Consider the following 15,199-nt stretch of genomic DNA (forward strand, 5'->3'; position numbering starts at 1 on the left):
GGCAATACATATGAGTATAAATATACACGAATACCTTGTTCTCCCTTCCAACCAGGTGCAAATGAAATAAAAAAACTACAAAAATAAAAGAACAAACCGCGACTAGATGCCTAAATTCACTGGAAAAAGTCCGTAATTGAGTCATTAAACTCCGTGAATAATGCGCGAACGGTCCGTCGCATTTCCGGCAAGCCGCCTTATTTCAGAATAAAGGTCTTTAGGGACAATCATTTAAAGTGGGCACGATAACCTTCCAAAATAAAATAGACACATAACTATTATTGAAAACAAATAGAATCACGATAAATAATATCAGATTAATTTAGATTTTGTAAAATTTCAAAACGAATGAAATAACTGAGGGTTATTTACAATTGGTGTAATTGCATCTACACATTATTGCATTTCTAAGATTCTGTGTTGATTGTTTGAATTGTGTATGTGTGCTTACACTCAGTGTGTAGATAACAACGTGAATAATGTGAAACATGATGTGTGTTAAAAGACAGAAAGACCTTCATGACAGCAGAAATGATCAAAAAGCTTTTATTTTTATGTTCGTGATGCTTGAATGAGGGTCCTTTTCTGGCTGTGTGACCAAAACAACCTGATCTCACTGGATTCGTGAGGATTTTACGAGGTGATCTGTCAGTTATGGTGACCCCTAACCTAAATGTGACCTCTGCAGTTTGACCTCATCCAGTGAACACATGCACTGCAAATCATGAAGACCTACGCCCGGAGCAGTGGGCACCGATCATATTCATTTCTCCATGTTTACTACTCATTTGGACATGCAACTGTCCTTCCAAGACCCAACATATTAAAAACAGTACTTTTTAAACTAGTACTTTGGGTCTTTTTGTTGGTTAGATATTTGCAAAACCCAGTTAATAACATAATATGGACGGCAAAAAAAAAAGAAATATTGAGAAATGAGGTTTTAGAAGGACAGCAGTGTTATGCAAGTGCACATATTTGATAACCTCACAACAGTCAATTGCACTGCTGTAAATTAAAATAATTAGTTTTTTGGGGAAATTATCATATATTGGGCGGGTTAATGCCACCTGGGGAATAAAAGTGAAATACTGAGATTGAAGCGTTTTCCAATGGCTGATCATGTTTGATCACAACAGTGTCTGCCTAACTATCACTTACAATCAATAAATAAAGGCAAGTTTTATTGCATTCACATTGCAAATCCAGCCAAAGTCACAAAAGAATAAACAATTTATATGACAAAACAAATTAAAAATCATAAAAATAACGTTTGCTACTAATGAGTGTTTTTAAGTTATGACAATGCATTTAACAGATCAAGAAGATTATTTACTTTACATGGTTATGCTAAATTTATACCTCCATGCATTACATATCAAATACAATTGATTCATTTCATCACCGTAAACATATTAACACAAATTAACAGAACATGTTATTGAGTGTTAAGTTTTTGTGTACACCTATAAACAAAGATACAAAAATTTGCTTAACTGATCCAGTTACATCTCAGCAGTTTGGTAGCGTGGGACGCATTCGCCACTTTCCAACTACGTTCAACTTTAACGTTTGCACTTATATGAGAATTCCAGCCACGTTGTACGAATGTTATTTGGTACATCTCTGCACCGAATACAATCTGATAAATACCTCATCACATGTGACCGTGATAACCGGGGAGGCAGATTTAGTTAGCAATTTTTGTTTCTTTCTCCTTCTTTAAAGCAGCTTTGGTACAATGCACATTGTGAAAAAGTGCTTTATAAATAAAATTGAATTATGAATAAACAGCATTAGTTTGATTTCTGTATCTACATTGTGGGATCACAGAGTGTCACTTTAGAATGAATGGAAACGATTGCGAATCCAGGATAGAGCGGTTGAGTGAATGTGGTGCTGATGCTGTGGATGAGGGTCTTTATTGTGTCAGAGACGCTGTAGAAGGACAGAACTCCTGCTCCCTCATCCACATACACTCCTATTCTATCAGAGCTGGGCATTGCAGGCAGATTAATCCATTTGTGATTATGACAGAAGGAGAATCTGGAGTCAGAACAGTACAATCTCCAAGATTTATCGTTCCGTCCAAAGTCACTGCCATGACCTTGTTCTTTCCTCCCGATGCTCTTATATGACACGGATATATACACACGACCAGTCCACTTGATCTCCCAGTAAGAGCGTCCACACACTCTCTCCTTACACAACACCTGACAACACTCAAATCTTTCTGGATGATAATCATACTGCTGGTCTACGTAAGAGAATCGGATCACTCGGTTCCTCTCAGACACACGGAGCCGTTTAGACAGCGTGTTTAGATCCAGTGAAAGCGCACCAGAGTCTGAGGAACATAACAGACACAATGAGCCCACACACATTTATGTGACAGATAGGGTGATATCTATGAGATACACACACTTTATCTAAATTAACTGTTATGTTTTGCCTATAGCTCTTTAAAGACAAGATTAACAATATATAGAAATCATTCAAATAAGAGCTTAAGATACGCAGTTAATACAGCAGACTTGCTGAATACAAAATAATAATCTTTAGACATTTAATTATGCAGAAAATATTAAACATATGAATGGGATTATTAACCAATCAAATATATGCATTATTATTATTATTACAAAAAATGTATACTTTATTGATGTTTTTGTATGTAATTGTGACTCTTTCTACAATGTAGAGATTTTTTTATATATTACGATTTATTTGAGATATTAAAAAGTGGCAATTTAAACTAAAGGCTTTATATTTACACACATTTAAATAATTACTACAAATAAAACAAAAACACAAGTTAAAGGGATAGTTCACCCAAAAACGATTCTGTCATCATTTACTCAACCTCTTGTCTTTTCATACTTTATGACTTCTTCCGCAGAACACAAAATCTATTATTTTGAAGAAAGCTAGTAAGCGAACAGCACTGAACCCCATTCACTTCTATTGTATAGACACAAAACCAATGGTCAAGTTAACAACATTTGTCAAAATATTTGCAGACGCTTTAATCCAAACATTTAACATTTTGTCTGTATAGAGCCATTAATGGGATAGTTCACCCAAAGATGGAAATGCTGTCATCCTTTAATCACCCTCATGTTACCTGTGTAAATGACTTTGTTCTGACACAAACAGAGAAAGATATTTACAAGTACGTTAGCGATTTCATTGACAAACATTGTAGGAAACATTCAATGGCTTCCTTCGACTGAAGGAGCCCCAAACATGTTTGTTGTTCTAAAATCATCAAAATATCTCATTTTGTGTTCAATGGAACAACAATTTTTGTATGATGATCTACGTGTAGTAAGAGATTTAGTGGATGTGTTTATGTTTCAAGTAACTTACACTGGATGAACTGATCTCTGGTTTTGGGTTCAGGACTGGAAATAACCTCTGTGCATTTTATTAAAGAAACAGACATTTTATTCTCAATCACGAACATTCAGATCATTTGTATTTCTACATGATGAAAGATGATGAGATGTTACGAGAAAATGAGTTATACTTCACCTCCATCAGATATATCTTCCATCCCTTTTCTGCTGGAATGCTCAGATGAAATACAGATTTCGTGAAATCCTCAGAAGAGAGAGTTGACAGTGATTCTGTGGACAAAGACAAACACCACATTGAATATAAAGTCGTATAACATCCGTCTCCCTGTTATCCGGCGTAGTTCTATCCTTGATTTTCCAGAAGAAAGGTAGGAAGAGTCTTTATTAAGGATAAAGAAAACAAAGTATGCACACCAACCTTAAGTGCGTACTCATATCTAACATTATATATATATAAAGTGGCCTTTCAAAAGCTTCAAATGTAACGTGTGATGTTTCCACGTGTGTATGGTTTAAATGAGGGCTGTGTGTCACTCTTGCGCAGTTTAATATGCAAAATCTTTTTATCGAGTAGACCTAAAAGAATGTCATATTTCACTTCTTTCTTCATGGTTCACAGTTTACCTCACAGCAGTGTTGTGTGAATGTTTCCATTTTAAACCTTGAAGGGTTAGTTCGACCAAAATGCCAATATATTTTATTCTCTCAACATTTCTTTGCAAACATGTGGTTCTCAATCTGACAACAGAACGTTGTCTCAACCTAATAACAATGTTGTAACAACATGGTCAAATGATTGACGTTTCTACGTTGTCAAAACACTGTCAGAATGTTGGCTTGTCATAAACCCTTGGGCCATCGCGGGCCATGGACTTCCACTCTTCAACACTTCCTAGTGTTCAGTGTGCTTTTGTTGTGCTACATTCATGTTGAACCGGTTCCTGTTTCCTGTGACACTGACAACTCACCACATTTGCTCTTTTAAGAGTCAGACAATATACAATTTAACTGTGGTTTGTTTAGCTAATATTGACATTATCCCACCAGCAAAATTTGAATTTTGTATTTGAAATACACCCACCCTGCCCACTCCAGGAAAATATTGATTTACAAAGCGGATGTACACACAACACCAGGATCCTTAGACTACATACAAAGTATGGGTCCAAACACGCTCTCTTTAGGTTCCACAGATATTCCACTTTTGAAAATTGATATAAAATACACAAAAAAAATGTTTTTCTTAATTCAAGTTGTGTAAGAAATGTGCGAGGTGTGTGTGAAGTATTAAAGGAAAAACACTGCAAAGTTAAATACATTTATTTTACGACAGAACTAGCAGTTATAAATCATGTGAAATTATGAATTGTGAAAATCGAACTTAATTTACCAAAGTACATGATTACAGTGCACACGTGATTTTATCCATGTAATACAGCGTAAATACTTACAGAGGTTTATTCGTCTTGCACTTTTGACACGCTCCCTAACTTGACTTACCTGTTTGGAGATCGCAGCTTCCTACTTCGATGCCTAAAACAAGCCCATAATCCAATGTTACCCTTACAACTACAGAAAACATTTACGAACAACATGAAAAGAACTGAAATACCTAAAAGTCCGTGAACTCGACGATTCTCATCCTAACTCTTCTCTAGAAGGCGCAAGTAACTCCGCGTCGCGACGTCTGACGAACTCTAAACATCACGTGACTCACAGCGCGCTATGGTTCCGTGTGTAGAAAGATGACATACATGATCATATATGATTATACACGCAGAAGGTGTTTTCTCTCTCTAATCTGCCTCAGTACTAAACCGGTTATGCGCACATATACTGCGCAACACGGTAAAAGCGTGCGTGTTCTTCCTCTTCCGGTTTAATGGCGGATCGCAAACACGCATTTATAGGTGCTTACCGCCACCTACTGTACTGGAGTGTATAACATCCTAGTTTTATCATCTTAAATGAAAAACAGCACAAGGGAACAAAATTGGCCTTTTTAAAACTTAATTTTTATAAAAAAATAGATTTGGTACTTCTGAACATACATTCAATTAGATGCTTAAACATTATTATGTACGTTGTTTTATATAATTAGTAATACACTGAGTAAGTGTGACAATAAAAATGTACATTAAAATGCATTGTGTTTTTATGTACTTTTGGGTAGGCTTCTCTGTATGTTAGGGTTAGACAAAATTAATTATCTGTTTTGGAAAAAGGTTCATAGAAAAAAAAACGCCAAGAGTCAACATACAGTACAAAAAGGGACAACAGATATAGTAAACATTCTGTTTGTAGGCTAAAGAAATTAACCATTTTAGAAACATTCTATAGAGACTGTGGGAATGATGGCATACAGTGTAAAAACGCAAAGAGTGAAGACTTTCTGTATGTAGGAGAAAGAAGTGAACAGCTTTAGAAACATTTTATATATGTAAGGTGGGAACCCAACACCAAGAGTCAACACTTTTTTTTGTCTGTACTTTAAAGAAATTTGGTTTTAGAAACATATTCTGTGTTGAGGAATCACAAACTCTTCTGGGCTCTGAACTGAAACCATGTTATCCATGTGATGTTGTTACTGTTGGACCCTGCAGTAAAATGATCAAAAAGTGGACATGAGGCACAGTTTGATCATTAGCAAGTTATTTGCTAAACAGATAAACAATGACAAAATCAGAACTTCTCTCCAAAAGTAGATAGTCTGGTTCTCCAGTCGCCGTCTGTTGCTTCCCGCTGGACAGAAACACACTTCAAACAAGCATGACAAATCTTTTGCATGAAGTGGCTTTTGAATATTAGTGAAGATCTTCAAAGAAATGATGTTGACTCCTGATCCAGAAGGTGAATGTGCAGGAGACCACTGTACATGCTGGTGAGTGATAGGTGAGAGAGCAGATGTGCGTGGAGGTGATGGAGAGTACAAGCGTCTGGGTAGAGGAGCAGATGTACGTGGAGGTGATGGAGAGTACAAGCGTCTGGGTAGAGGAGCAGATGTGCGTGGAGGTGATGGTGAGTACAAGCGTCTGGGTAGAGGAGCAGATGTGCGTGGAGGTGATGGAGAGTACAAGCGTCTGAATAGAGGAGCAGATGTGCGTGGAGGTGATGGAGAGTACAAGCGTCTGGGTAAAAGAGCCGATGTGCGTGGAGGTGATGGAGAGTACGAGCGTCTGGGTAGAGGAGCAGATGTGCGTGGAGGTGATGGAGAGTACGAGCGTCTGGGTAGAGGAGCAGATGTGCGTGGAGGTGATGGAGAGTACAAGCGTCTGGGTAGAGGAGCAGATGTGCGTGGAGGTGATGGAGAGTACGAGCGTCTGGGTAGAGGAGCAGATGTGCGTGGAGGTGATGGAGAGTACGAGCGTCTGGGTAGAGGAGCAGATGTGCGTGGAGGTGATGGAGAGTACAAGCGTCTGGGTAGAGGAGCAGATGCGCGTGGAGGTGATGGAGAGTACGAGCGTCTGGGTAGAGGAGCAGATGCGCGTGGAGGTGATGGAGAGTACGAGCGTCTGGGTAGAGGAGCAGATGTGCGTGGAGGTGATGGAGAGTACGAGCGTCTGGGTAGAGGAGCAGATGTGCGTGGAGGTGATGGAGAGTACGAGCGTCTGGGTAGAGGAGCAGATGTGCGTGGAGGTGATGGAGAGTACAAGCGTCTGGGTAAAAGAGCAGATGTGCGTGGAGGTGATGGAGAGTACGAGCGTCTGGGTAGAGGAGCAGATGTGCGTGGAGGTGATGGAGAGTACAAGCGTCTGGGTAAAAGAGCAGATGTGCGTGGAGGTGATGGAGAGTACGAGCGTCTGGGTAGAGGAGCAGATGTGCGTGGAGGTGATGGAGAGTACTAGCGTCTGGGTAGAGGAGCAGATGTGCGTGGAGGTGATGGAGAGTACGAGCGTCTGGGTAGAGGAGCAGATGTGCGTGGAGGTGATGGAGAGTACGAGCGTCTGGGTAAAAGAGCAGATGTGCGTGGAGGTGATGGAGAGTACGAGCGTCTGGGTAGAGGAGCAGATGTGCGTGGAGGTGATGGAGAGTACGAGCGTCTGGGTAGAGGAGCAGATGTGCGTGGAGGTGATGGAGAGTACGAGCGTCTGGGTAGAGGAGCAGATGTGCGTGGAGGTGATGGAGAGTACGAGCGTCTGGGTAGAGGAGCAGATGTGCGTGGAGGTGATGGAGAGTACGAGCGTCTGGGTAGAGGAGCAGATGTGCGTGGAGGTGATGGAGAGTACGAGCGTCTGGGTAGAGGAGCAGATGTGCGTGGAGGTGATGGAGAGTACGAGCGTCTGGGTAGAGGAGCAGATGTGCGTGGAGGTGATGGAGAGTACGAGCGTCTGGGTAGAGGAGCAGATGTGCGTGGAGGTGATGGAGAGTACAAGCGTCTGGGTAGAGGAGCAGATGCGCGTGGAGGTGATGGAGAGTACGAGCGTCTGGGTAGAGGAGCAGATGCGCGTGGAGGTGATGGAGAGTACGAGCGTCTGGGTAGAGGAGCAGATGTGCGTGGAGGTGATGGAGAGTACGAGCGTCTGGGTAGAGGAGCAGATGTGCGTGGAGGTGATGGAGAGTACGAGCGTCTGGGTAGAGGAGCAGATGTGCGTGGAGGTGATGGAGAGTACGAGCGTCTGGGTAGAGGAGCAGATGTGCGTGGAGGTGATGGTGAGTACAAGCGTCTGGGTAAAAGAGCAGATGTGCGTGGAGGTGATGGAGAGTACGAGCGTCTGGGTAGAGGAGCAGATGTGCGTGGAGGTGATGGAGAGTACAAGCGTCTGGGTAAAAGAGCAGATGTGCGTGGAGGTGATGGAGAGTACGAGCGTCTGGGTAGAGGAGCAGATGTGCGTGGAGGTGATGGAGAGTACTAGCGTCTGGGTAGAGGAGCAGATGTGCGTGGAGGTGATGGAGAGTACGAGCGTCTGGGTAGAGGAGCAGATGTGCGTGGAGGTGATGGAGAGTACGAGCGTCTGGGTAAAAGAGCAGATGTGCGTGGAGGTGATGGAGAGTACGAGCGTCTGGGTAGAGGAGCAGATGTGCGTGGAGGTGATGGAGAGTACGAGCGTCTGGGTAGAGGAGCAGATGTGCGTGGAGGTGATGGAGAGTACGAGCGTCTGGGTAGAGGAGCAGATGTGCGTGGAGGTGATGGAGAGTACGAGCGTCTGGGTAGAGGAGCAGATGTGCGTGGAGGTGATGGAGAGTACGAGCGTCTGGGTAGAGGAGCAGATGTGCGTGGAGGTGATGGAGAGTACGAGCGTCTGGGTAGAGGAGCAGATGTGCGTGGAGGTGATGGAGAGTACAAGCGTCTGGGTAGAGGAGCAGATGTGCGTTAACAGTTGTGATTTAAAAAATAGCACAGTACAATGCATCACACAAATCATACTTAAATACAATTAAAAATAGAAGTACAAGTACAAAAAACCTACTCAATACATTAATGCAAGTAAATGTAATTCGTTACTTTCCACCTCTGCCCCTGGGCTCGAACCCATTACCTTGGCGTTGCTAGCACCATGGTCTAAACACTGACCTATAGGAAAGCTCATACAAAGAGTCGCAATCAACTTGTTCAGGTACATACCGCCACCAACTGTAACAGCTGTGAATTGCTCTACGCTGCCACTGTGTGTTCACTTCAGTTTCATATGATTTATATTAGTGGCAGAGTGAGACAAGCTGGAAGTGACGGTTATTTCAAATGACTGTTGTGAGAAAATTCCAGAACAACACCGGGGGGCGTGAACCCAGAACATGGGTTGTTCTATGAAAAATAACCCAGAAACCTAACCAACTCAGGAATTGGGTCAAAACATTAGCCCTATAACCCAGAAAATGGCTACTCTCTGAAAAAATAACCCATAATTTTAACCCAACACAAATAACCCAGAAAATGGTTGAAGAAATAACCCAGGAGTTTTTAGTGTGTGCCTTTATTAAAATGTATACATCTTGCTTTCTACCGCCTGCTGGGAAATACACGTAAAAAAACTACTTAAAACATTTTTAGTTTGTGTTTTAAGCGACTGGCTACAATCTTACTAAAACCATATTCCATATATCACAGCTGGATATTACTGTAACCATTTATCACACTCATGTTGAGTTGTTCAAGAGTACGGGTCAGCACCGCCCTACTCACGGTGTCAATCTCAGGAATAATCGTGCCAGCGAACGGCTTCAAACTAAAGTGACACGAATAATTTCTGCTGCTTCCGTAACGACTCTGTGTCATGAGCGTCGTTATTATAAACTACAAAGATGAAACTCACGAGCATGACAGAGACATTTGTTCGTCAGACACCGCTAGAAATCACGTCATTCAGTGGATGTGGTGGCTCTTAAAAGAGCCGTTGTGTTATGGTCGAAGACGCGGGACTTAAGCGCGCTCTCCGCGGATGCGACGCGCCAGCTGGATGTCTTTGGGCATGATGGTCACTCTCTTGGCGTGGATGGCGCACAGGTTCGTGTCCTCGAACAGACCGACCAGATAAGCCTCGCTGGCCTCCTGCAGAGCCATGACGGCGGAGCTCTGGAAGCGCAGATCCGTCTTGAAGTCCTGAGCGATCTCTCTCACCAGACGCTGGAAAGGCAGTTTGCGGATCAGCAGCTCGGTGGACTTCTGGTAGCGGCGGATCTCTCTCAGAGCAACGGTGCCGGGCCTGTAACGATGAGGCTTCTTCACGCCGCCTGTGGCCGGTGCGCTCTTACGGGCGGCTTTAGTGGCGAGCTGCTTCCTCGGGGCTTTGCCGCCGGTGGACTTACGAGCGGTCTGCTTGGTTCTTGCCATCGCTGCGGTCTCTTCTGCGTCTAGAGCGGAATATCCTGAGGTTGCGGAGCGCCTTGTTTTAAAGGCTGGGACGCGCAGTACGTCAAGGGCACGGAGACATGCGATTGGCTTACGTGTGACGTATGATCGTGACAGAGCCAATGGCAGCGCGATATCTGTTCAAATTTAAGTGGCGGGACGTCGCGTTTCCTTTGTTCAAGTCTCTGCACGCGCATCGCGACTCTCTGTGATCGGTTTTCTCACTCTAATCAAAACGTGTCTAAATATTAAAAGACATCACAGGACTCTTGATGCACATTCTGTTATGCATTTAAAACTGATGCTTTAATAATAACGTATGTGCAATGGCATTTTCATGAATTTGTTTCAGATTTTTATCAGTATTTATTGACAGCCAACTGAATTACAGAAAATGTCGAACAAACGGAAAATGTGTAATGTTACAGACGTGCGCAAATGGATGGTAGACAAATACAGTACATGCAATTAAGTATAAGTAAATAACTAACCCTCTCTCTTTCTCTCAACATGTATTGGTTTAGCTTTTGTTGATACTGGTAAATTGTATTAGAACCTATCGTATTAATGTATTGAGGTACAGTTGAACTGATTTGCATCGGCTGAATTTACTACACTGTTAAACCTCGCTGTAAATTACAGGGTAAATAACTTTAAAATAGTCAGTATTTAGCAGTAACATCGGGAAACAGTATTTAACTGAAACATGAGGTCCATTTCTGTAGCTCAGATAATATAATACAGTTAATAACTATATTAACACATTACAGAGAACAGCTGTAATATTCAGCTGTAAAATACTGCCTTTTTTACTAAACTGTCACATACTCACACATATGTGCACTGACTGCTTAATTGTTTACGCAAAGGTGTTGCCACTTTAAGGGCAGCCAGGTGTGTGTGATCATTGAGTTTATGTTCCTTTCCTTTGATTGTCATGGTTTGAAACTTAAAATGAAATCCCCAACAATGAGTGATTAAACATTTCAAATATTTAGAAGGTTTTTGTTAAATATACTGCAAACGTAGATAAGTTAATCATTTCTTATTATATGCTCTGTATCTTTTGATTCCATAAGCTACCTGTTAGCTAGCTTTTAGCATCTTACAACTTTCAGTAGGCCTAGCCTTTAGAGTTGAAAATAATTTATCACCCCACCGCTTCTTTATTTATTTTTCCTGTTTATTTTATTTTGTGTAGTCACATTACCCACAATGTACAGATGTGAATTGTGAGAATTGCCTTTACGCCAACTAGGCCTTTTTTATACACATGTTAAAAAAACACCAACACAGTGCGAATTTTCAGTTTGAGTTTCAGTGCCCTTGTATTTTTAAGAAATTCTCCTCATTAAGGTCACACATGCAGATTGCCAAAATTATTGATGAATTACTTGCACAAGATCTGTTAACTTTGTACAACGAAGGTTGTAAAAGCTACTTCAAAAAGAACTTCAACTTTGTTCCCCCAAAACCAATATATCTGGGCAGTGACTGTTAAGGTAAAGTTAAAATGGAAGAAAAAGAGGAAAATATATATACTCATCATTGTTAAATTAAAAAGATTTGAGATCAAAATGAGTGAAGCCTATTGGGTGTGAGCACAGTGCTACCTGGAACAACCAAGGAAGCTGATTGGGCATTGGAACTGCACATGGCACAAAGTACCAGATGTGTGTGATTGCCAGCATGCTGAAAGATCTTTGTGAGCAGTGAATGTGCTTCTCCTACCCAAGATTGGAAATCAGCATTGGGTCAATTGAGTTTGTCCAAAGACTGCTGGGAAAAGCCACAATGTGTTCATAAACTTAGAGATGCTACTGGTAGGACAAATACTCGTTGTGTACCGGATGCTTGAGAGTAGTTTATGCTATAGTTTTAGCACCTAGCATGCTAACTGGACGTGTGCTATGAAGTGTACTTGATTTTACATTGCTGTTAAGTTGCTACATAAACTGCAAATATTTTAACAATGTTGTTTGTACTTAAAATATCTTTGAATACTGTGCGCAGTGACTTATATATTTATGTTTTCTGTATAGGTTATTAAGCTAATCATCTGAGATATTCATTGAAACATATAATACATTGATTTGATGATGAAGAAATCGATGCTTTGAGTTATTCTATGCACCCTCTTAAAGTTGATTGGAGCCTTTTTCAAGTTTGGTCAGACATGGAGGCAAACAAACCCTGATAACTTGACAGTGACACAGCTGGTAAAGACCGCTTTTGTCATTATGTGCCAGTTATAGAAACCCTAAAATCTCTGTTTAAGCAAGCATCGGTGAGGGAGCAGTACAACCAGTCAAAAATGCTTGATCATGATGACAAGGTAATGGAGGATATAAGGATGGCACATGCATCACGCAAAATGCCTTTTTGGCATCTTTCATGAGAATCCATCATCGTTATCAATGATCTTGTATCGGGATGCATTTTAAGAATAGCCTATTTTTTATGTATTTGTGTGTTTGTGTAATATTGTAAGTTAATACTTTAGTTTATTAGTCACATTAATTATGGTCTACTATTCATTTGCAAAGTTGTGTTGAAAATGTTTAATGAATTGATAAGTGACACAATTTCTGTTGTTTATTTATATTTTTTATATTGTAAAAGAAAATAGAATGTATTTGGTTAACATTTTGAGTAATCTTTGCCATAGATATCCCATATCTACAATACAGTGTAATTTTTTTTTTATTTTCCTTTAATGTGATTTATACATTGCCATACACTAGCAGTGGATGTTATATTTCAGAATAACTTTCAGGTTTGTTCAATTGTCTTATGTAATTATGGATTTTCTTGTATTTTGTATGCTAAAGTGATAAATTATGTTTGTTTGAACCTTTTGAATTTCTTTGTCTTTTTAGAAGATAATGCCATCAAATAAAATGCAGCATATTTGATGGAGCACAATGTATATGTAGTAATCTACTGTGATTGTAATGCATTACAGTAAATAACTATCACCACTACTCCTGCCAGTAATTAGCTGTTATTCTTGATTTACAGTACAATACTGACAAAATTGTTGCCAGTTAGTCACCGTAAAGTCTCAGTTACAGTAAAATACTGGCAACACTGTTGCCAGCTTCTTACTGTAATGTATATTTAAAGGTAACTAACTGGCAACACTGTTGCCAGTTAGTCACCGTAAAGTCTCAGTTACTGTTAAATACTGGCAACACTGTTGCCAGCTAATAACTGTTGAATCTGCATTACAGTAAGTAGCTGGCAACAGTGTTGCCAGTATTTTACTGTAGAAATGCCTTGAAAGGTCTAACAGTGTACCCTCAACAATCATTTGTTTCATTGAAGATTTCCAAGGCTTTATTATATGACTCACCCAATGAGATCACCTATGGCAAACTGTTCACATAGTTATATATGTTATATTGTGCAATCTTGCATTGAGTATTTGTTGTCTTTTGTGCTTTAGCTGGTCAAAACAACTGCCCTATGCAACACTTCGCAACTCCCTTATTGACATTCACGATAGTCAAATCATTTATGAGATGGATAAAATATTAATCTCGTTTTCGGAATATTTTACATCCAAGTTTACACACACAAAACACATGAAATTCACACGAGTCTTTCCTCCAGAGATCGACGCTGGTCGTGTTTTGAATCTAACACTGAATCAATAAACCCTTCACTGTCGTGTAGTTGAGTCTCTGAATAAAGCTCTGGATCTCTGCTGTGTGTTCTCGCTGTTTTCACTCCGTCAAATGATCTTTAAACTCTGATTTTCATTGTAAATGTCACGAGAGAAAACACAAGAGTTTGCGGCTCACAGAGGCGCGCGGGCACAGAGCAGGTCGAGCTGAGTCTATCTGGTTCTCATGTGGTGTATAAGAGCGCAGCGCCGCTCAGTCCTCCCGCATTACTGATCTCTGATCCGACTACAGAAATGGCAGAAACCGCTCCAGCAGCCCCGCCGGCGAAAGCGCCGAAGAAGAAATCCGCAGCCAAACCCAAGAAAGCGGGTCCAGGCGCGGCTGAACTGATCGTTAAAGCCGTGTCGGCTTCCAAGGAGAGAAGCGGCGTGTCTCTGGCCGCCCTGAAGAAAGCTCTCGCCGCCGGAGGATACGATGTGGAGAAGAACAACTCCCGCGTCAAGCTCGCCATCAAGGGCCTCGTGACCAAAGGCACACTGGTCCAGACTAAAGGCACCGGCGCTTCTGGATCATTCAAGCTGAACAAGAAACCAGCAGAGACCAAGAAACCAGCAAAGAAAGCCGCTCCTAAAGCGAAGAAGCCCGCCGCAGTGAAGAAGACCGTAGCGAAGAAACCCGCCGCTGCCAAGAAGCCCAAGACCGCCGCAGTAAAGAAGACCGCCGCTAAGAAATCTCCGAAGAAGGCGAAGAAGCCGGCAGCAGCAGCCACCGCCAAGAAAGCAACGAAGAGCCCCAAGAAGGCGAAGAAGCCCGCAGCCCCGAAGAAGACCGCCAAGAGCCCGAAGAAAGTCAAGGCTGCAGCCAAACCAAAAGCTGCAAAGCCTGAAGCAGCGAAGCCTAAACGGGCCGCTCCGAAAAAGAGATAAAAGAATCACTGACGGTGTTGATTCAAACAAACGGCTCTTTTAAGAGCCACCCAACCCCTCACGAAAGAGCGACTTCACCCGTCATGAAAGAGCGACTTCACCCCTCATGAAAGAGTTATTTACGTACTCGATTATTGTGTCTTTGGTCAGAAGTTATAACAATTTAATTGAGTCACACAAGTTGTATCAGTTCTATTGAATAATGTAAACAAACAAATATTTCACTAGTTCGCCTTATACAGATGATTTGTTTAGCAGGAGTAGCGAGGTAAGCTAGTAGGGCCATGAACTCGCCGATTCCTGTCAAACACGTTTCCCAGAGCTCGGAACAGGCCAGAACACTAAGTTGTGGAGCTTTACAGGGTTGAACTTGTTATAAAAAAAAGACCTAGTAAATAATATCTAATGTCAGCATCTCCTGGTGGTTTATTTGGCATATTTGCTTTAAGTGAATGTTTGGCTGAAAAGATGCGTTTTTAATCTAGATTTAAATTGGGC

At 41.4% G+C, this 15,199-nt stretch overlaps 3 protein-coding genes across 4 annotated transcripts; 1 reads left to right on the forward strand and 2 right to left on the reverse strand.

The window, feature by feature from the left end:
- Positions 1 to 531: 531 nt before the first annotated feature.
- Positions 532 to 5,215, reverse strand: LOC306893361 (stonustoxin subunit alpha-like). 2 transcript variants are annotated; one of them, XM_079455149.1, is made up of 5 exons: positions 4,972 to 5,204; positions 4,860 to 4,892; positions 3,535 to 3,629; positions 3,370 to 3,417; positions 532 to 2,347 (listed from the first exon to the last, which is right to left on the reverse strand). In XM_079455149.1, exons 3-5 carry the CDS (start codon positions 3,554 to 3,556, stop codon positions 1,815 to 1,817), a joined length of 603 nt encoding a protein of 200 aa, XP_079311275.1. In that variant the 5' UTR covers positions 3,557 to 3,629; positions 4,860 to 4,892; positions 4,972 to 5,204; the 3' UTR covers positions 532 to 1,814. The 2 variants fall into 2 exon arrangements, with proteins under 2 accessions (XP_079311275.1, XP_079311274.1); XM_079455148.1 differs by lacking the exon at positions 4,860 to 4,892 and having other exon boundaries at positions 4,972 to 5,215.
- Positions 5,216 to 9,717: 4,502 nt separating this feature from the next.
- On the reverse strand, positions 9,718 to 10,128 carry LOC306893374 (histone H3.2; the record flags this gene model as incomplete). Its single annotated transcript, XM_079455163.1, has 1 exon — positions 9,718 to 10,128. One exon carries the CDS (start codon positions 10,126 to 10,128, stop codon positions 9,718 to 9,720), a length of 411 nt encoding a protein of 136 aa, XP_079311289.1.
- A 3,940-nt stretch (positions 10,129 to 14,068) lies between these two features.
- Positions 14,069 to 14,701, forward strand: LOC306893357 (histone H1-like; the record flags this gene model as incomplete). The annotated part of the gene is made up of 1 exon (XM_079455143.1): positions 14,069 to 14,701. One exon carries the CDS (start codon positions 14,069 to 14,071, stop codon positions 14,699 to 14,701), a length of 633 nt encoding a protein of 210 aa, XP_079311269.1.
- Positions 14,702 to 15,199: the final 498 nt, after the last annotated feature.

The sequence above is a fragment of the Barbatula barbatula genome (assembly GCF_947034865.1).
Source record: "Barbatula barbatula genome assembly, chromosome: 4".
NCBI classification, from domain to species: Eukaryota; Metazoa; Chordata; class Actinopteri; order Cypriniformes; family Nemacheilidae; genus Barbatula; species Barbatula barbatula.

Bases quoted from the DNA above. Each gene is read 5' to 3' on its own strand.
- LOC306893361 (XM_079455148.1), bottom strand. From the start codon at position 3,556: ATGGAAGATATATCTGATGGAG. The intron at 3,418-3,534 runs GTGAAGTATAAC...TAAAATGCACAG, and splicing joins GGAAGATATATCTGATGGAG to AGGTTATTTCCAGTCCTGAA. The intron at 2,348-3,369 runs GTAAGTTACTTG...TATGTTCCTCAG, and splicing joins CAGAGATCAGTTCATCCAGT to ACTCTGGTGCGCTTTCACTG.